The 22421-nt window shown below is 42.0% G+C and overlaps 1 protein-coding gene across 1 annotated transcript in view; it reads right to left on the bottom strand.

The window, feature by feature from the left end:
* LOC110449640 overlaps positions 1 to 22421 on the bottom strand; it is a 126908-nt gene that overhangs the window by 83507 nt on the left and 20980 nt on the right. Inside the window, exons 7-10 of the mRNA XM_021496625.1 lie at positions 16401 to 16574; positions 7295 to 7381; positions 6834 to 6937; positions 217 to 292 (exon numbers count right to left, since the gene is read on the bottom strand). Coding sequence (XP_021352300.1) covers positions 217 to 292; positions 6834 to 6937; positions 7295 to 7381; positions 16401 to 16574 — 441 coding nt within the window. The remainder of the gene's footprint in view (positions 1 to 216; positions 293 to 6833; positions 6938 to 7294; positions 7382 to 16400; positions 16575 to 22421) is intronic.

Here is a 22421-nt window from a genome sequence, read left to right as displayed (position 1 = left end):
AAAAAAAAAAAAAAAAAAAAAAAAAAAAAAAGTACTAGTATATAGTGTATAACTCATGTAACGTAGTATAGTACTAGTATATAGTATATAACTCATGTGACGTAGTATAGTACTAGTATATAGTATAGTATGTGGTTGTACGGTTGAGATGTGTGATGTAGAGTTTCATTGATTTATATATGATATGAAGGCTCTAACCAGTATGGTAATACTTACTAATGACACAACTTTAAACAAACAGAGTCCCAATGCAAAGTATTTACATTTCGGCATCGTTGTATCATTGATGAATCTAAAACGGGAAAAAAAAAATTTGAAATCAAACTGTGATAAATAAGTGTAGGCACTGCCTGATGCAATTCATGTTGTATCTAGGAAAGTTAAGTATCTATCATAACAACATGGTTTACATATTTACCAGCAAAATTTATATAGACTGCATGTGACTGAAAGTCAGTATATTCATGTATGGCTGTAACGGATGTCAGAATAGCCTTTTAACCTTAAAATACCTTATATGTAGGGGAACGTGAGAGCTTATACCTGTTCGGTAGGAGTATGGACAAGAAAACTCTACTCCCTTGTAAATATTCGAACCTGTACTTTACCTGTTGTTTTAGGAGGACGTGTTATAAATATCAGAACCTGTGCCATACTTAATGTTTAAGGAGGACATTGATTAATATCCAAACATATGCCTTACCTGTTATTTAGGACATGTAATAAATATCCAAACATATGCCTTACTTGTTGTTTTAGGAGGACGTGTTATAAATATCCGAACCTGTTCCTTATCTTTTGTTTTAGGAGGACGTGTTATAAATATCCGAACCTGTGCCCTACTTGTTTAGATAGGACATGTAATAAATATCCGAACCTGTTCCTTATCTGTTGTTTTAGGAGGACGTGTAATAAATATCCGAACCTGTGCCCTACTTGTTTAAATAGGACATGTAATAAATATCCGAACCTGTTCCTTATCTGTTGTTTTAGGAGGACGTGTAATAAATATCCGAACCTGTTCCTTATCTTTTGTTTTAGGAGGACGTGTTATAAATATCCGAACCTGTGCCCTACTTGTTTAAATAGGACATGTAATAAATATCCGAATCTGTTCCTTATCTGTTGTTTTAGGAGGACATGTAATAAATATCCGAACCTGTTCCTTATATGTTGTTTTAGGAGGACGTGTAATAAATATCGGAACCTGTGCCCTACTTGTTTAAATATGACATGTAATAAATATCCGAACCTGTTCCTTATATGTTGTTTTAGGAGGACGTGTAATAAATATCCGAAACTGTTCCTTATCTGTTGTTTTAGGAGGACGTGTAATAAATATCAGAACCTGTGCCCTACTTGTTTAAATATGACATGTAATAAATATCCGAACCTGTTCCTTATCTGTTGTTTTATGAGGACGTGTTATAAATATCAGAACCCGTGCCCTACTTGTTTAAATAGGACATGTAATAAATATCCGAACCCGTTCCTTATCTGTTGTTTTAGGAGGACTTGTAATAAATATCAGAACCTGTGCTCTACTTGTTTAAATATGACATGTAATAAAGATCCGAACCTGTTCCTTATCTGTTGTTTTATGAGGACGTGTTATAAATATCAGATCCTGTGCCCTACTTGTTTAAATAGGACATGTACTAAATATCCGAACCTGTTCCTTATATGTTGTTTTAGGAGGACGTGTAATAACTATCCGAACCTGTTCCTTATCTGTTGTTTAAGGAGGACGTGTAATAAATATCAGAACCTATTCCTTATCTGTTGTTTTAGGAGGACTTGTAATAAATATCAGAACCTGTGCCCTACTTGTTTAAATAGGACATGTACTAAATATCCGAACCTGTTCCTTATCTGTTGTTAAGGAGAAGGTGTGAAACGATTCTTCTGATCTATACAATACCTCTTGTTGAGGAGTTATAAGTTGAGAAATTTACTTACCTGCACTATTACTGCTGTTGAGGAGTACACGTGTGAATATTTTTTTGTCTCACCTGTGAAATACCTGATGTTGTGGAATATATGTGAGGTGATTTTTTTAACAAGTACCATGCCTGTTGTTGAGGAGTAGGTGTACGAGGTTATGTGACCTGTAACACACCTGTTAAAGAGTTGGTGCAATAAATGTCATCTGACCTATACCATACATAATGTTGAGGAGAAGGTGTAAATAATGTCGTGAGCAATGTACAAAATGTACCTTACCTGTTGTTGAAGAGAGTAGATTTAAGAAGTCTTGTGTCTTGTAGCATGTCTGATGTTTAGGAGAGATATAAAAAAAGGTCGCGTGTCCCGTACCATGCCTGTTGTTTAGGTGGAGAGTAAGACAAGTCATGCGACCTGTGTCAAGATACTCTTTACTACAGTGTTTACTATAGTGTGTACTATTGAGGTTACTCAACCGTGACAGTTCATTCATACGTGAAGGGCACGTGCTGTCACCCAGGTGAGTTTGAAAACTGGTTTGACCAGTGTTGGGACTGTAGGTGTCTCAGGTGGCTCAGGTAAGGTGAGGAACACATGCTAGGCATGCAATTACCAGGTATTTTACAAGGTACCCAAGGTAGGGTGGGGTAGTACCGCACAGAACGTTGACAGTGAGGGTTGTGGTCTAGGGCTCAACGACACAATGTATTAGCTGGGTGCTAATGATGGCTGTGTGCCTATATCTCTACATGGATAGCTAGGTGCTGGGAGGGCTGTGTGCCTGAACTCCAATTCCATTGCCAATATGTATTAGCTGGGTGCTAATGATGGCTGTGTGCCTTTAGATATAAATTCCAAGCTGTGTGCTTCGAAGCTGTTTTGTGAGGCTGTGTGCCCTGTGTTTGTGTGGACTGTGTCCATGAGGCTGTGTGTCCGGATGAAGCTACCTGGGAGTATTATCAAATATGTAATTGTTGGGTGATACGAGAGCGTATATTATATGGTTATTAAATAGGGGGTTTATTATAAGTATAGTCTAATGCTATATAACTAGTGTGTATGTAGTTGATCACCAGAGTGAGAAATGGGCTATTATGGTAAAAACCTGACTAGGGAATTTAGTATTTCCTAAAGGAAGTGTAGACCGTCTGAAATACTCAAGGCATATATATTAATGTGTTGTACTAGACATTCGGGCTAGATTATGTACTATATATCATTGGTTATGCCTTGTAGGTAACCTCTTTATGTGACCCCGACCATAGATAGACCTTATGTAGGAGTCGGTTTGGCTGTAACCAGATGTAAACCTGGTGTGACCTTGATTCGACCTTGTATTGGACCTATGATTCAACCGGGAACGATTTCACCAATATGGAGAGAAGTGTTGAGCTCCGTCTTGAGTGACATGAACCGTATAACTAAGGTGTACTCTGATACTGTGGAATACATGTGCAGAGACTGTAACAGCACTTGATGGACTCTATAAGTTATATTTATTGATGTAGGGTGAACTATTTGTAAAGGGTAAACCGGGGGTCTATGTAGTGTTAGGAGTGAGTGAAAGATTGTTGCACAGTGTGATTGTGTACTTTGTGGTATTTATGTTGTGTACATTGTATGATTTGCTTGGTTGTAAATAAATGTATATATGTTTGATATAAGTTGGTAATGCTAGTTTGTATTAATTTTGGCCATATATACCACACCTCGTGACAACCTGCACTGTATCTGTTGCTAAAGAATAGGAGTAAACCAACGTCGTATGTCATGTACAAAGTGTACCTTGCCTGTTGTCGAAGAGAGACGATTAAGGAAAAGTCATGTGCCCTGTAGCATGCTTGTTTAAGAGTTTGTGTAAGAGAAGTCATGTGCCCTGTAGCATGCTTGTTAAATAGTATGTGTAAGAGAAGTCATGTGTCCTGTAGTATGCTTGTTTAATAGTATGTTTAAGAGAAGTCGTGTGCCCTGTAGCATGCTTGTTTAATAGTATGTGTACGAGAGGTCATGTGCCCTGTAGCATGCCTGTAACATATCTGGTGTAGGAGAAGTCACGTGCCCTGTAGCATGCTTGTTTAATAGTATGTGTACGAGAGGTCATGTGCCCTGTAGCATGCCTGTAACATATCTGGTGTAGGAGAAGTCACGTGCCCTGTAGCATGCTTGTTTAATAGTTTGTGTAAGAGAAGTCACGTGCCCTGTAGAATACATGCTTGTTTAAGAGTTTGTGTAAGAGAAGTCATGTGCCCTGTAGCATGCTTGTTTAATAGTTTGTGTACGAGAAGTCATGTGCCCTGTAGCATGCTTGTTTACTAGTTTGTGTACGAGAGGTCATGTGCCTTGTAGCATGCCTGTAACATATCTGGTGTAGGAGAAGTCACGTGCCCTGTAGCATGCTTGTTTAATAGTATGTGTAAGAGAAGTCATGTGCCCTGTAGCATGCCTGTAACATATCTGGTGTAGGAGAAGTCATGTGCCCTGTAGCATGCTTGTTTACTAGTTTGTGTACGAGAAGTCATGTGCCCTGTAGCATGCCTGTAACATATCTGGTGTAGGAGAAGTCACGTGCCCTGTAGCATGCTTGTTTAATAGTTTGTGTACGAGAAGTCATGTGCCCTGTAGCATGCTTGTTTATTAGTTTGTGTAAGAGAAGTCACGTGCCCTGTAGCATGCTTGTTTACTAGTTTGTGTAAGAGAAGTCATGTGCCCTGTAGCATGCTTGTTACATATCTGGTGTAGGAGAAGTCATGTGCCCCGTAGCATGCTTGTTTGATAGTTTGTGTAATAGAAGTCACGTGCCCTGTAGCATGCTTGTTTAATAGTTTGTGTAAGAGAAGTCACGTGCCCTGTAGCATGCTGGTTTACTGGTTTGTGTAAGACAAGTCGTGTGCCCTGTAGCATGCTTGTTTACTTGTTTGTGTAAGAGAAGTCATGTGCCCTGTAGCATGCTTGTTTACTAGTTTGTGTAAGAGAAGGCACGTGCCCTGTAGCATGCTTGTTTACTGGTTTGTGTAAGACAAGTCGTGTGTCATGTAGCATGCTTGTTTAATGGTTTGTGTAGGAAAAGTCACGTGCCCTGTAGCATGCTTGTTTAACAGTTTGTGTAAGAGAAGTCATGTACCCTGTAGCATGCTTGTTATCTAGTTTGTGTAAGAGAAGTCACGTGAACTGTAGCATGCTTGTTTATTAGTTTGTGTAAGAGAAGTCGTGTGTCCTGTAGCATACTTGTTAAATAGTTTGTGTAAGAGAAGTCACGTGCCCTGTACCATGCTTGTTTAATAGTTTGTATAAGAGAAGTCGCGTGTCCTGTAGCATGCTTGTTTACTGGTTTGTGTAAGAGAAGTCGCGTGTCCTGTAGCATGCTTGTTTAATATTTTGTGTAAGAGAAGTCATGTGAACTGTAGCATGCTTGTTTAATGGTTTGTGTACGAGAAGTCATGTGCCCTGTAGCATGCTTGTTTAATGGTTTGTTTAAGAATAGTCACGTGCCCTGTAGCATCCTTGTTTAATAGTTTGTTTTTGAGAAGTCGTGTGAAATGTAGCATGCCTGTTTACTAGTTTGTGTAAGAGAAGTCACGTGCCCTGTAGCATACTTGTTTAATATTTTGTGTAAGAGAACTCATGTGAACTGTAGCATGCATGTTTGATAGTTTGTGTAAGAGAAGTCTTGTGTCCTGTAGCATGCATGTTTAATAGTTTGTGTAAGAGAAGTCATGTGTCCTGTAGCATGCTTGTTTACTAGTTTGTGTTAGAGAAGTCGTGTGAACTGTAGCATGCTTGTTTAATAGTTTGTGTAAGAGAAGTCATGTGCCCTGCAGCATACTTGTTTACTAGTTTGTGTAAGAGAAAAGTCGTGTGCCATGTAGCATGCTTGTTTACTAGTTTGTGTAAGAGAAGTCACGTGCACTGTAGCATCCTTGTTTAATAGTTTGTGTTAGAGAAGTCGTGTGAACTGTAGCATGCTTGTTTAATAGTTTGTGTAAGAGAAGTCATGTGCCCTGCAGCATGCTTGTTTACTAGTTTGTGTAAGAGAAAAGTCGTGTGCCATGTAGCATGCTTGTTTACTAGTTTGTGTAAGAATAGTCACGTGCCCTGTAGCATCCTTGTTTAATAGTTTGTGTTTGAGAAGTCGTGTGAAATGTAGCATGCTTGTTTACTAGTTTGTGTAAGAGAAGTCACGTGCCCTGTAGCATACTTGTTTAATATTTTGTGTAAGAGAACTCATGTGAACTGTACGTAGCATGCTTGTTCAATGGTTTGTGTACGAAAAGTCATGTGCCCTGTAGCATGCTTGTTTAATGGTTTGTGTACGAAAAGTCATGTGCCCTGTAGCATGCTTGTTTAATGGTTTGTGTACGAAAAGTCATGTGCCCTGTAGCATCCTTGTTTAATAGTTTGTGTTTGAGAAGTCGTGTGAAATGTAGCATGCTTGTTTACTAGTTTGTGTAAGAGAAGTCACGTGCCCTGTAGCATACTTGTTTAATATTTTGTGTAAGAGAACTCATGTGAACTGTAGCATGCATGTTTACTAGTTTGTGTACGAGAAGTCATGTGTCCTGTAGCATGCTTGTTTAATAGTTTGTGTAAGAGAAGTCATGTGAACTGTAGCATGCTTGTTTAATGGTTGGTGTACGAGAAGTCATGTGCCCTGTAGCATGCTTGTTTAATGGTTTGTATAAGAGATGTCATGTGCCCTGTAGCATGCTTGTTTAATGGTTTGTGTAAGAGAAGTCATGTGCCCAGTAGCATGCTTGTTTAATGGTTTGTGTACGAGAAGGCATGTGCCCTGTAGCATGCTTGTTTAATGGTTTTTGTAAGAGAAGTCATGTGCCCTGTAGCATGCTTGTTTAATAGTTGGTGTAAGTGAAGTCATGTTAACTGTACCATACCTATTGTTTAAGAAAAGACTTGAAAAAAGTCCCCTGGCCTGTTCTCCCTCTTTTGGATCCACTCGAACCTTGTAGGCTCTATCCAGGATTATAATCAACAGCACCTGTAACATCATCAAAGTAACTTTTTTCATTTTGTCAAACAAATTCATTAATATAATATACCTCCAGTTAAATGGTTAATCTGATGCCTTTATACCAGGTGTCCCTCAGGACGACCTTACCTTTATACCAGGTGTCCCTAAGGACGACTTAACCTTTATACCAGGTGTCCCTGAGGACGACCTTACCTTTATACCAGGTGTCCCTGAGGACGACCTTACCTTTATACCAGGTGTCCTTGAAGACGACCTTACTTTTATACCAGGTGTCCCTGAGGACGACCTTACCTTTATACCAGGTGTCCCTAAGGACGACCTTACCTTCAGAACAATACTAGCTGTTGGTTAAAATGATCTCACCTCCAGAAGGATCATAATGGCGGAAAAAACTACTGCTGTCGTGTCGTACCGATGCAGTGTGGAATCCAGAACAGTAGTGGTACATTCCTGGGGGAAAAAACTAGATGTACATACGTGTGAACCATATAATTGTGTTTACACTAGCATACAACAATAGGCTAAACATATATTCCCTGTATTAAACCTGTGTTCACTGATTGGAGTTATAAATCCAAGCTTGACCAATGTTCCCGTGGTATGTATACAGAGTTGCAGATACGAGTTAATATTATGTTTCTGTGTTCCCTGAGAGTAATAATCACGAGATAATCGTGCGTTCTGGTGTTCTCCATCATTCAAAAACAAAACACTAGATGCTTGAAATCTAACATGAAAACAAAATACAAGTCTACATTTCGTGATCCCCATGGCCAAACCACACTCAACGATCTTCATGATAAAATGTAGGTATGTAGTTGTGTCTGCTGGTAAAGCAACTAACAGCTTAATCCTTGCCTGCAAACACTTTTATATTTTCTATACCTGCTTATAGAAAGAACTAAGCTTGCTAGATACCCGTTACCACGGAAAACCTAACCTATACAGTTTCATGTGGATTCTGCAGAATTCAAAAGATCTTATGTTCAACCTTGCACATCCTCTTCTCAAAAACATTTCTTTTTATAAAAACTTTTGACCCCTTTATATTACCATGCCCCATACCAAACTGAAGGAACGTCTTCGTTCAATTAATATGAGGCGAACGACGATATCAATATATGGTTGTGAATTATTTTGGCGCATATTTTGTGAAAAATACAACAAAGCCAGAATGAAATATGCTGAGGCACTGTATTGAGAATGATTGAGTTCCTGGTTGACAATGCATTCACTGGGTTTGGTGGCAAGTTTTCTTTCCATCAGGCTTCAGGCATTCCTATGGAAACAAACTGTGGCCCAATTCTGGCCGATTTGTTTTTGTTTTCGTATGAAGTTGAATTCATTGATGAGCTTATAAGAACTTAATAACTAAAGCTGTCACCTGGGGGTGACAAGGATACTATGCCCCCCGTATACACGTAAATTGTATAATGACAATGCAAGTGTCACTCTGAATCTGAATTGGTAGGTCACTTGAATCCAATTCCTGACATCAATGCGACGGATGAGAGAGAGCGAAGCTAGCCTTACATGTTGGTGGGGCCAGCCTTGAAGGCTGTCTCAGAACTGGCAAGTACTTGGTGGTTTTCTAGTTGATTCCTCTCCATAATTGTCCGTACAAAGAAGCCTGTTTCAGAAGCAGTGTCAGATTTTGCTGGTATATTTACTAAGCACTTGGAGTGGTTTGTCTAATGGTCGTTCACCATATTTTTACAATGAAAATCCTTTAATCTTTTTGTTGTTTGGATACGTCTTTTGCGTAGGTAACGCTGGCACTAGCCCCTCAATCACCCTGTATAGAGACGTGAGGGGTAGGTAATGCTGGCACTAGCCCCTCACCCACCCTGTATACAGATGTGAGGCGTAGGTAACGATGACACTAGCCCCTCTACCGCCCTGTATACAGATGTGAGGCGTAGGTAACGCTGTTACCAGCCCCTCAACCACCCTGTATACATATGTGAGGCGTAGGTAACGCTGGCACTAGCCCCTCAACCACCCTGTATACATATGTGAGGCGTAGTTAACGCTGGCACTAGCCCCTCAACCACCATGTATAAAGATGTGAGGCGTAGTTAACGCTGGCACTAGCCCCTCAACCTCCATGTATAGAGATGTGATGCGTAGTTAACACTGGCACTAGCCCCTCAACATCCCTGTATAGATATGTGAGTCTTAGTTAACACTGGCACTAGCCCCTCAACATCCCTGTATAGATATGTGAGTCTTAGTTAACACTGGCACTAGCCCCTCAACGACCCTGTATACAGATGTTAGGCGTAGGGAACGCTGGCACTAGACTCTCAACCCCCATGTATATAGATGTGAGGCGTCGGTAACGCTGGCACTAGCCTCTCAACCACCATGTATACAGATGTGAGGCGTAGGCAATGTTGTCACCAGCCCCTCAACTACCCTGTATACAGATGTGATGCGTAGGTATGGATGACACTAGCCCCTCTACCACCCTGTATAGAGATGTTAGGCGTAGGTAAAGCTGGCACTAGACTCTCAACCCCCATGTATATAGATGTGAGGCGTAGGGAACGCTGTCACCAGCCCCTCAAACACCCTGTATAAAGATGTGAGGCGTACGTAGCGCTGGCACTAGCCCCTCAGCCACCCTGTATAAAGATGTGAGGCGTAGGTAAAGCTGGCACTAGACTCTCAACCCCCATGTATATAGATGTGAGGCGTCGGTAACGCTGGCACTAGCCACTCAACCACCCTGTATACATATGTGAGGCGTAGTTAACGCTGTCCCTAGCCCCTCAACCACCCTGTATCCATATGTGAGGCGTAGGTAACGGTGACACTGGCCCCTCAACCACCCTGTAAAAAGATGTGAGGCGTAGGTAAAGCTGGCACTAGCCCCTCAATCACCCTGTATAGAGACGTGAGGGGGAGGTAATGCTGGCACTAGCCCCTCAAACACCCTGTATACATATGTGAGGGGTAGTTAACGCTGGCACTATCCCCTCACCACCACCCTGTATACAGATGTGAGGGGTAGTTAACGCTGGCACTAGCCCCTCTACCACCCTGTATAGAGATGTGGGGCGTAGGTAACGCTGGCACTATCCCCTCACCACCACCCTGTATACAGATGTGAGGCGTAGATAACGCTGGCACTAGCCCCTCTACCACCCTGTATACAGATGTTAGGCGTAGGGAACGCTGGCACTAGACTCTCACCCACCATGTATATAGATGTGAGGCGTCGGTAACGCTGGCACTAGCCTCTCAACCACCATGTATATAGATGTGAGGCGTCGGTAACGCTGGCACTAGCCCCTCTACCACCCTGTATAGAGATGTGAGGCGTACTTAACCCTGGCACTAGCCCCTCAACATCCCTGTATAGATATGTGAGTCTTAGTTAACACTGGCACTAGCCCCTCAACATCCCTGTATAGATATGTGAGTCTTAGTTAACACTGGCACTAGCCCCTCAACGACCCTGTATACAGATGTTAGGCGTACGTAACGCTGGCCCTAGCCCCTCAACCACCATGTATAAAGATGTGAGGCGTAGTTCACGCTGGCACTAGCCCCTCTACCACCCTGTATACAGATGTTAGGCGTAGGTAACGCTGGCACTAGACTCTCAACCACCATGTATATAGATGTGAGGCGTAGGTAACGCTGGCACTAGCCCCTCAAACCCCCTGTATAAAGATGTGAGGCGTAGGTAACGCTGGCACTAGACTCTCAACCCCCATGTATATAGATGTGAGGCGTAGGTAACGCTGGCACTAGACTCTCAACCACCCTGTATATAGATGTGAGGCGTAGGTAACGCTGGCACTAGCCCCACAAACCCCCTGTATAAAGATGTGAGGCGTAGGTAACGCTGGCACTAGACTCTCAACCACCCTGTATATAGATGTGAGGCGTAGGTAACGCTGGCACTAGCCCCTCAACTACCCTGTATACAGATGTGAGGCGTAGGTAACGCTGTCACCAGCCCCTCAACCACCCTGTATACAGATGTGAGGCGTAGGTAATGCTGTCACCAGCCCCTCAACTACCCTGTATACAGATGTGAGGCGTAGTTAACGCTGGCACTAGCCCCTCATCCACCCTGTATAGAGATGTGATGCGTAGGTAACGATGACACTAGCCCCTCAACCACCCTGTATACAGATGAGAGGCGTAGGTAATGCTGTCACCAGCCCCTCAACCACCCTGTATACAGATGTGATGCGTAGGTAACGATGACACTAGCCCCTCAACCACCCTGTATACAGATGTGAGGCGTAACCCCCTACGCATGTATTGCAATGATTTAGGCTGAGATTCTTTTAGCATGGATTCAACACTGCCTCTTTCCCTGGACTTGTTATCCCAACAGATGAAACGTGTTGCTCGCCTCTGGATCCGTTCCAGTTTTAAGATCTTTGATTTTAAGTAGTAGTCCCATGTAATCGCACTATGTTCCAGTGTAGACAGAACAAGTGATACAAAAGCATTTGTGTGCTGTCTCTTTGTCTCCCTTTATGTTTTATTCTGGAGTTTTCTCCCTTCCCTTGCTCTCTTGTCAGGCGGACATTTTTGATACCGAAGCAGCCACATGCTTCGCCATGTATCTGTATCTGTATTTGTAGATCCAGCCATATTAGGTCGGCTCAGCTCATTGGTGCTTTATTATGGCTCCTTGGAGTATATACTTCATTTAAACAGCTTTATCTAGCTGTCAACTTGTTATCGAGAAATTTTGCGGGTGCAATTTAGGGTTATGTTGCTATACTGTTGGAGAGCCCTTGGTTGTTGAGTCTGTTGATGTGTAGCGCGTATAGATAGTTCCTGGAGGTTTACAGGATTGCACAGTCTACGTCCTTTTTGACACATACGTTCTTAGCCTTGAAGAATTGTCTGTGGTTGATTGTGATCCAAGTGATTTCTTCTTCACACCGAATCGGTAATATATCGTCGAGTATTGAGTTGAGTTTTGCGACGTACCTGGTTCGAATATCGATTGAGCTCAAACACTGAGCAATAAAATGTTGTCTAGTTTCTGGTTGATTATTGCACATAGGGCATGTTGGATCGATCTTATACTGGTTGAATATCGCTTTGGTCGTTTGTAGCCTTATGTTCCAGTTATAATTCTGGTTTTCACTGTGATTTTCTTTGTTTCATAAGTTGTAAATAGAAGAGTTCCAAGAAGCGGATGAACTCTTCCGAACGACCAGCACTGCCAGAGATGAACTTTAGCGAAGACTTATAACACATTTTCAAGTTGAGGTTTGTTATCCACCATTTAATTACTGTAGAACATTTCATATTATTATAATTGATAAGTTTAAAGAAAGAGAAAGGTTAATTTTCTATAAATATTTCATTTGAGATGATTAATTCTTTAAGAAAAAAAAAAAAGAAGACGGAATGTGGTATCTGTCTATTGTATATATTCAGTCAGGTAAAGGGACATAACTCGTCCATACTCGCCATCTGTTATATGTGGAACTCTCCAATGTGAAGTTAATAAAATATGTTGAGTGTAATGGAACACATGTGTTGACTGGATCTAATATGTACAAGAACGAATCAGGTTCAATCCGGGGATGGGCAAGTCATCCAAACATATGAAGCACGTTAGATGCTTCAAATGTCTACGTCAAATGTTCGTTGACAGGCTTCAAATTTCTTTTTTTTGATAGCTTTTGGTTTGTTAAGATGGTAGGTTGTGCTGGTAGATGGTACGATGACGGAGGCATTTTTTGATGGTGTAAAAGTTTTTGGTGGTTGGCGATTACGGGTTGATCTTTTCAAGGTTAAGCTCATGTTGGATGATTAGGCATGCAGAATCGGAATGTTTTTATGGAAGTACGATAATTCACCAGTTTTATATGTCGACACACCATTTTGTAGCACCTTGACACAGATTTGTAACGCTTAAAATCAATAAAACACACACCATGATGTAAGCTGTATAAAACACACGGTAAAAATATGTCACAACTTCAGTATTTGGTAAAAACAGTGGAACACAGTTAAAACGAAATAAGAACGATGCACTGTAGTCTTATGAATTAGATTGAAAAATACACTGCCGAGTGAGTCAATGTAGAACAGGCAGTAGAGTATTTGGGTTACTGCAATAAATGGAGTAACGGCAGACACAAGGGCTTGGTCGGCCAGAGCTCTCGCACACGATAGCAACAATGACTTATGGATAAAAGGTCATTTAAAACAGTAAAAGTTCATATAAAAGTTCAGAAAACAGTTCAGAGGCCGCGGGGTCGCCCTGACTCTACAAATAAAATGTTTTTAAAAGTTCATATAAAAACGATAAAAACACTTGAATGGGAGCTTTTCTGGTGCAGGGGGACCAAAGAATGTTCAGGGTCGAGTCATATTGTGTTCATGATATCTGGTCCGACATATTTTTTCAGAAACCAAAATGGCGTCGGGTTTGCCAGCGTGGCGGGTATTGGTAGAGTTCGATAGACGACGGCAACCGGGCTAGAATAGGGATAACAAGCTGTACAAATACTGCTCAGTTCAAACACTATTCTACCAGCTGTCTAAATTGACGTCTATAACTGCTTCCTCTCTTCTAAGAATTTTTTCTCCACGAGCTCATAAGAACACGTCCGCACCATTCACTCTTCACATGTTTCTCATGTTGAACATGTTTACAGACGAATTCAATCACATCCCCACTGCCACTACCGTGTAGGTTTATTGTGTTAACTGTAGTATGTTACCCCATTGCTTGAACTTTTGAATGATTGTTTCTTATGACGTTATACTAGCTCAGTATGGTGTTTGTGTACATTTCTATACACATTTTAGTATGCCTACGGTATTCTGGATCTATGAAACTCAGGTCTATGTCAGTAATCCGGTACAGAAGAGTGAAATAGTATATCTATATCTAATTATTTTACAGTTCCTCTATATAACACCCTACGTGCAAGCTACAATTTAAAATTTGAGATATTTTATAATTAACCTAGTCTTGAGGCTGAAGGCAATCCTTGTTTGTTTTCTGATTATTGCTATGGTAATTGGTATGTTTTAATTTCCTTGGAAATGTAAAAAGGAAGGTTCCTTGTGGTAGGAAACACTGCAATGTAATAATGTGGTGACATTTTATATTATATTGTTCTAAACAAGTATGCTTAAATTTATTGGAAGTTATGATAAACTCGGAGACTTTTTTTTATTAATTTCATTTTATTTCAATAATCATGATGAAGTATAAGAATTTCTATTTCATTTCATATTTGTAAGCAGTATGAGTGAGACAATTTTTGTATTGCTATGTTTCAGTTTTTCACCCTCTCCGGAGGTTTGTGGAAATAAAGCCATTAAACAGCACAATTTGTTTTGCATGTTCTTGAGCCGTTTCGTAAGTTCCGACGTAGGAACCCAAATATAGAACTCGCTTTACTACATTTATTGTTTATATGTGTATTTCATTTCAGATCCTCCGAGATCATAAGGTCGAGGTATGGGTTTTTGGATACAGATTTGAAGAATTGGTTGTTAAAGTCATAGAAATGTGATTATTTGCTGTTTATCGAAAGATATACTATGTGCATATGGCGGCTACATAGAAAGGGACGTGTCCATTCAAGGAGTGGTCCTCGTATCCCATAGTTTTCCAACTTATATAGTAGCTTATCATGGGGCACTGTATAAAATGCCTTGAACAAATCTAATATTATAACGTTAGTTTTTAAACCCTTATCTTGTTCTTGACAAAGTCGTCGATGGTTAGAGACATATGAGTTTCGCACGAGTACCCTGAGCGGAAACCGTGGTTAAGGGTTGTTAGGACATTGTTCTGTTTAAAATGTTGTAGTAAGTGTTTGCAGACAATATGTTCCATGAGCTTGGAAACAACAAATGTAAGGGACACTGGCCAATAGTTTTCATTCTCTGTACTCTTGTTTAAAGGTTTGATCCCATTAGTTTTTGATTTCTAATATATTTGTCTCTTTCATCGAGAGCCCATATTTTCCCGCCCTTTTCTCGCTAAAGAAATAGGAAGTGTGTTCACAGTCAGATATACGCTTCCGTTTCTAGGCTAATTCAAACCACCGAGATGACTGCTACAAATGTATCAGGATATTAAGATAAAACGATGTGGAAACGGGAAAAAATCTGGAATCGGCAGAAACAAGACAAAACCATATAGTGAATACGCAAAATTGTAAGGAATACTTTCTATGTTAAATTCGTAAGGATTAGGCCAAAAGAGGAAGGTTCGGTACATCTGCATGGTACTGCCACTACAGGAAAAGTTTTAAAGAAATCTATTGAAAAATAAGAAAATGCAAAGTCAAACAAAATATTGTCAATTATTTACGTTAAGGGGCATAACTCTATTAAAAAGGTGCAAAACGCAAAATTAGTTCAGGGGGCACAATTAAATATGTATAATATAATAAGTCCACATTTTGTTGATGATAATTTATTATGTACTGGTGAAGCGTGCTGCCAGCATGGACGTACGTTTAAAAGTCGACAAAAACTAGACTTATGTTATGTCTTTTATACCCTACCTTCCAGGTTCTCAGTGACCCATAAAACAGGTCAGTTGACATCCTTGTCCGTGTCACATGGACAAGATGTCAGGTACAACTAGAGTTGTCGCCAGAATGGCTGACTAATACCCCCGCTTCCGCCAAGTTATATTCATGCAAAGTTTCAATGAAATCCACCTGTTAGTTAAGGAGGAGTGGCGCGGAAAAGTATTTTGAACAAAGGGGCCCTTACTCCACCAAAAAGGGTCGAAATTCCAAATTAAAATGCCTGTGCACAACTACATAAGATACCGATTATTCGTGCAAAGTCTCAATGAAACCCATCGGTTAGTTAAGGAGGAGTTTTCCGGACAAGTTACTGCGGACGACAGACAGACAGACTGTGTTTCCAGTATACTCCCTTCCCTTACTTCGTTGCAGGGGTATACTTATATAACATAGAGGTAAGCAAACAAAATTACTACACCGTGCTAGTATATGACATGATGACCACGGGCAAGCATGCACTGCCTTAGGATATTGTCAATAATATGTGTAATGAAATGGTTTACTAGAAAATTACTTATTTATGGTTCATATGGTACTGCCACTATACAAAAGGTTTCAAAGAAACCAATAGAAAAATGAGGAAATGCATGGTCAGACAAGGTTTTGTAATTTTTTTAAAGTTTTGGGACATAACTCTCTTCCATTGTCCCAGCATGCAAAATTATTTCAGAGGGCACAACTACACGACAGACAGATGGATAAACGGACAGACGGACTATCTGATTCCAGCATATCCCTCCCCCCCTAAAAAAAGTACGTCACACGAGTTTGTTCCCTGTCTAGAGTTAAAGAAACAAGTTAGTAACACCTTCATATTTTCCTTGTACAGAGCAAAACACACAGTTAAGTCGCATATTTGTGTAGTTCCTGTAAAGAATAAGAGACACAAGAATATGTATGGCTATTGGTATACACACCTCAGTATACGCCGATACACCGGGACACATAGCGGTAGAATGAGACTGCAAAATTTGCCAGCGAACACCTTTCTCATATTCGCAGGGATAGCACGTCCAGGGCCAATCTCTCCATAAAACAAGCGTTGATCTAAGAGTTGTGAATACACTTGATTGTAGCAAACAGCATTTACCCTACAACAAATAGTATGCTTTCGTTTAAAACTAAAATTAAATTTCTAAAAGTAGAAAGAAATCTTTTGCTTGGGAATTCTCTGAAACTGTCATAAATGAAGCAAAAAGAAAAAGGAAAAAACCTAGAGAAACTGTGAGCAAGCTGACACAGTTATACCCCATGTCATTTTTCTAGGCATTCAGACTTTGTTTACAGGGAGTATAATACGCTCATCATATATTCCTTCCTTCTTGCACATAAGATGTCCTTTCACTGCGCCAAAATACCCAGCAAATAGTTAAAGAGTTTCTGGAGTAGTAATTTATATTTCCAGGAAAAGTAGAATCCCTAATTCATTTCATCGTACACAAGATGTAGTTTCACTGTGTCAAGTTACGAAAAAATCCAACCAACCATTTCGGAGGATTTGCGCTTAAGAGATTCATGGACAAACGGACAGACAGACAAGGTGATTTCTGTATATCCAATCCCCCAAACCCAACCCCCAAACCAAAAGATCGTTTTCAGTGGGTATCATAACACCATGATATAATTAATATTGACGCAAATTGCTTGTGTTTGTTTGAAACACATAACCACCGTCAGATATAAAAACCCACCTTCAGAGTGTTTGTTCAATTTCATATTATGTCCCCGCTAACATAGTGTTTGTTCAATATATGGCCCCGCTAACAGTAATTGTTCAATATATGGCCCCACTAACAGAGTGTTTGTTCAATATAAGGCCCCTGTAACAGAGTGTTTGTTCAATATATGGCCCCTGAAACAGAGTAATTGTTCAATATATGGCCCCTGTAACAGAGTGTTTGTTCAATATATGGCCCCTGTAACAGAGTGTTCGTTCAATATATGGCCCCGCTAACAGAGTGTTTGTTCAATATATGGCCCCTGCAACAGAGTGATTGTTGAATATAATATTATGCCCCCGCTAACAAAGTGTTTGTTCAATATATGGCCCCGCTAACAGAGTGATTGTTCAATATATGCCCCCGCTAACAGTGATTGTTCAAAATATGGCCCCGCTAACAGAGGGATTGGTCAATATATGGCCCCGCTAACAGAGGGTTTGTTCAATATATGGCCCCGCTACCAGAGTGATTGTTCAATATATGGCACCGTTAACAGAGGGTTTGTTCAATATATGGCCCCTGCAACAGAGCGATTGTTGAATATAATATTATGCCCCCGCTAACAAAATGTTTGTTCAATATATGGCCCCGCTAATACAGTGTTTATTCAATATATGGCCCCGCTAATAGAGTGTTTATTCAAAATATGGCCCCGCTAACAGAGTGATTGTTCAATATATGGCCCCGCTAACAGTGATTGATCAATATATGGCCCCGCTAACAGAGTGATTTTTCAATATATGGCCTTGCTAACAGTGATTGTTCAATATATGGCCCTGCTAACAGTGTTTGTTCAATATATGGCCCCGCTAACAGAGTGATTGTTCAATATATGGCCCCGCTAACAGTGATTGTTCAATATATGGCCCCGCTAACAGAGTGATTGTTCAATATATGGCCCCGCTAACAGTGATTGTTCAATATATGGCCCCGCTAATAGAGTGTTTATTCAAAATATGGCCCCGCTAACAGAGTGATTGTGCAATATATGGCCCCGCTAACAGTGATTGTTCAATATATGGCCCCGCTAACAGAGTGATTTTTCAATATATGGCCTTGCTAACAGTGATTGTTCAATATATGGCCCTGCTAACAGTGATTGTTCAATATATGGCCCCGCTAACAGTGATTGTTCAATATATGGCCCCGCTAACAGAGTGATTGTTCAATATATGCAATATAATATTATGCCCCGCTAACACAGTTTTTTTTAATATATGTCCCTGAGTTTTCCTTCAAAATAAGTCCCAACCCTCTGAGAGTTCGTTCAATATATGTCTTGCCTTCATAGGTCAATATTTTCTTTCTATTCGAGGTATTTGTTACATATATTCCCTGCCTCCAGAGTGTCTGTCCAATATATTCCCTGCCTCCAGAGTGTCTGTCCAATACATGCCCTACCTCCAGAGTGTTTGTCCAATACATGCCCTGCCTCTAGAGTGTCTGTCCAATACATGCTCTACCTCCAGAGTGTCTATTTTATCCAATACATGCCCTACCTCCAGAGTGTCTGTTTAATACATGCCCTGCCTCTAGAGTGTCTGTCCAATACATGCCCTACCTCCAGAGTGTCTATTTTATCCAATACATGCCCTACCTCCAGAGTGTCTGTTTAATACATGCCCTGCCTCCAGAGTGTCTGTCCAATACATGCCCTACCCCCAGAGTGTCTATTTTATCCAATACATGCCCTCCCTCCAGAGTGTCTATTTTATCCAATCCATGCCCTACCTCCAGAGTGTCTTTTCTATACAATACATGCCCTACCTCCAGAGCGTCTTTTCTATCCAATACATGCCCTAGGGGCAGAGTGTCTGTTCAATACATGCCCTCCCTCCAGAGTGGCTGTTTAATACATGCCCTGCCTCTAGAGTGTCTGTCCAATACATGCCCTGCCTCCAGAGTGTCTGTCCAATACATGCCCTACCTCCAGAGTGTCTTTTCTATCCAATACATGCCCTACCTCCAGAGTGTCTGTTCAATACATGCCCTGCCTCCAGAGTGTCTGTCCAATACATGCCCTACCGCCAGAGTGTCTGTTCAATACATGGCCTGCATCCAGAGTGTCTGTTCAATACATGCCCTACCTCTAGAGTGTCTGTCCAATACATGCCCTGCCTCCAAAGTGTCTGTCCAATACATGTCCTACCTCCTGAGTGTCTGTCCAATACATGCCCTACCTCCAGAGGGTCTGTCCAATACATGCCCTACCTCCAGAGTGTCTGCCCAATACATGCCCTACCTCCAGAGTGTCTGTCCAATCCATGCCCTACCTCCAGAGTGTCTGTTCAATACATGCCCTGCCTCCAGAGTGTCTGTCCAATACATGCCCTGCCTCCAGAGTGTCTGTCCAATACATGTCTTACCTCCAGAGTGTCTGGCCAATGCATGCCCTACCTCCAGAGTGTCTGCCCAATACATGCCCTACCTCCAGAGTGTCTGTCCAATACATGCCCTGCCTCCAGAGTGTCTGTCCAATACATGCCCTACCTCCAGAGTGTCTGTTCAATACATGGCCTGCATCCAGAGTGTCTGTTCAATACATGCCCTACCTCTAGAGTGTCTGTCCAATACATGCCCTCCTCCAGAGTGTCTGTCCAATACATGCCCTACCTCCAGAGTGTCTGTTCAATACATGCCCTACCTCTAGAGTGTCTGTCCAATACATGCCCTCCTCCAGAGTGTCTGTCCAATACATGCCCTACCTCCAGAGTGTCTGTCCAAAACATGCCCTACCTCCAGAGTGTCTGTCTTATACATGTCCTACCCCCAGAGTGTCTGGCCAATACATGTCCCAACCCCCAGAGTGTCTGTCCAATATATGTCTCAACCCTCAGAGAGTTTGTTCAATATTTGTCTTGCCTTCATAGTGTCTGCTCCCTCTTTTGGAGTGTCTGTGTAATATACGCCCTGATTCAGAGTGTCTGTGTAATATACGCCCTGATTCAGAGTGTCTGTGTAATATACGCCCTGATTTCAGAGTGTCTGTGTACCCTGCATCCAGAGTGTCTGTCCAATATATCCCCTGCCTCCAGAGCGTCTGTCCAATACATGCCCTACCCCCAGAGTGTCTATTCAATACATGCCCTACCTCCAGAGAGTCTGTCCAATACATGCCCTGCCTCCAGAGGGTCTGTCCAATACATGTCCCAACCCCCAGAGTGTCTGTGCAATACATGTCCCACCCCTCAGAGTGTCTGTGCAATACATGTCCCACCCCTCAGAGTGTCTGTGCAATACATGTCCCACCCCTCAGAGAGTTCGTTCAATATATTACATGTCCCAACCCTCAGAGTGTCTCATGCCCTACCTCCAGAGTGTCTATCCAATACATGCCCTACCTCCAGAGCGTCTGTCCAAAACATGCCCTACCTCCAGAGGGTCTATTCAATACATGCCCTACCTCCAGAGGGTCTGTCCAAAACATGCCCTACCTCCAGAGGGTCTATTCAATACATGCCCTACCTCCAGAGAGTCTGTCCAATACATGCCCTACCGCCAGAGTGTCTATTCAATACATGCCCTCCCTCCAGAGTGTCTATTCAATACACGCCCTACCTCCAGAGTGTCTATTTTATCCAATACATGCCCTACCTCCAGAGAGTCTGTCCAATACATGCCCTGCCTCTAGAGTGTCTGTCCAATACATGCCATGCCTCCAGAGTGTCTGTCCAATACGTGCCCTACCCCCAGAGTGTCTGTCCAATACATGTCCTACCTCCAGAGTGTCTGTCCAATCCATGCCCTACCTCCAGAGTGTCTATTTTATCCAATACATGCCCTACCTCCAGAGGGGCTGTCCAATACATGCCCTACCTCTAGAGTGTCTTTCCAATACATGCCCTACCTCCAGGGTGTCTGTCCTATACATGCCCTACATCCAGAGTATCTGTCCAATACATGGCCTACCTCCAGAGTGTCTGTCCAATGCATGCCCTACCTCCAGAGTGCCTGTCCAATACATGCCCTACCCCCAGAGTGTCTGTCCAATATATGTCCCAACCCCCAGAGTGTCTGTGCAATACATGCCCTACCTTCAGAGGGTCTGTCCAATACATGTCCCAACCCTCAGAGGGGCTGTCCAACATATGTCCCAACCCCCAGAGTGTCTGTCCAATATATGCCCTGCCTCCAGAGTGTCTGTCCAACATATGTACCAACCCTCCGAGTGTCTGTCCAATATATGTCCCAAACCTCAGAGTGTCTGTCCAATATATGCCCTGCCTCCAGAGTGTCTGTTCAATACATGGCCTGCATCCAGAGTGTCTGTTCAATACATGCCCTACCTCTACAGTGTCTGTCCAATACATGCCCTGCATCCAGAATGTCCTACCTCCAGAGTGTCTGTCCACTACATGCCCTGCATCCAGAGTGTCTGTCCAATACATGTCCTACCTCCAGAGTGTCTGTCCACTACATGCCCTGCATCCAGAGTGTCTGTCCAATATATTGTCTGTCCAATATATTCCCTGCCCCCAGAGTGTCTGTCCAATACATGGCCTACCTCCAGAGTGTCTGTCCACTACATGCCCTGCATCCAGAGTGTCTGTTCAATACATGGCCTGCATCCAGAGTGTCTGTTCAATACATGCCCTTTTCTATTCGAGGTATTTGTTACATATTTCCCCTGCCTCCAGAGTGTCTGTCTAATATATTCCCTGCCTCCAGAGTGTCTGCCCAATATATTCCCTGCCTCCAGAGTGTCTGTCCAATATATGTCCCAACCCTCAGAGTGTCTGTCCAATACATGCCCTACCTTCAGAGTGTCTGTCCAATACATGCCCTACCTCCAGAGTGTCTATTCAATACATGCCCTACCTCCAGAGTGTCTGTCCAATACATGCCCTACCTTCAGAGTGTCTGTCCAATACATGCCCTACCTCCAGAGTGTCTGTCCAATACATGCCCTGCCTCCAGAGTGTCTGTCCAATATATGTCTCAACCCTCAGAGAGTTTGTTCAATATTTGTCTTGCCTTCATAGTGTCTGCTCCCTCTTTTGGAGTGTCTGTGTAATATATGTCCCAACCTCAGAGTGTCTGTCCAATACATGTCCCAACCCTCAGAGAGTTCGTTCAATATATGTCTTGCCTTCAAAGTGTCTGTTCCATCTTTTGGAGTGTCTGTGTAATATACGCCCTGATTCAGAGTGTCTGTGTAATATACGCCCTGATTTCAGAGTGTCTGTGTAATATACGCCCTGATTTCAGAGTGTCTGT

Source organism: Mizuhopecten yessoensis, unplaced genomic scaffold (assembly GCF_002113885.1).
Source record: "Mizuhopecten yessoensis strain PY_sf001 unplaced genomic scaffold, ASM211388v2 scaffold4729, whole genome shotgun sequence".
Lineage (NCBI taxonomy): Eukaryota > Metazoa > Mollusca > Bivalvia > Pectinida > Pectinidae > Mizuhopecten > Mizuhopecten yessoensis.
Note: the sequence above shows the minus strand (reverse complement) of the source record. Positions and strands in the feature narration are given on the sequence as shown.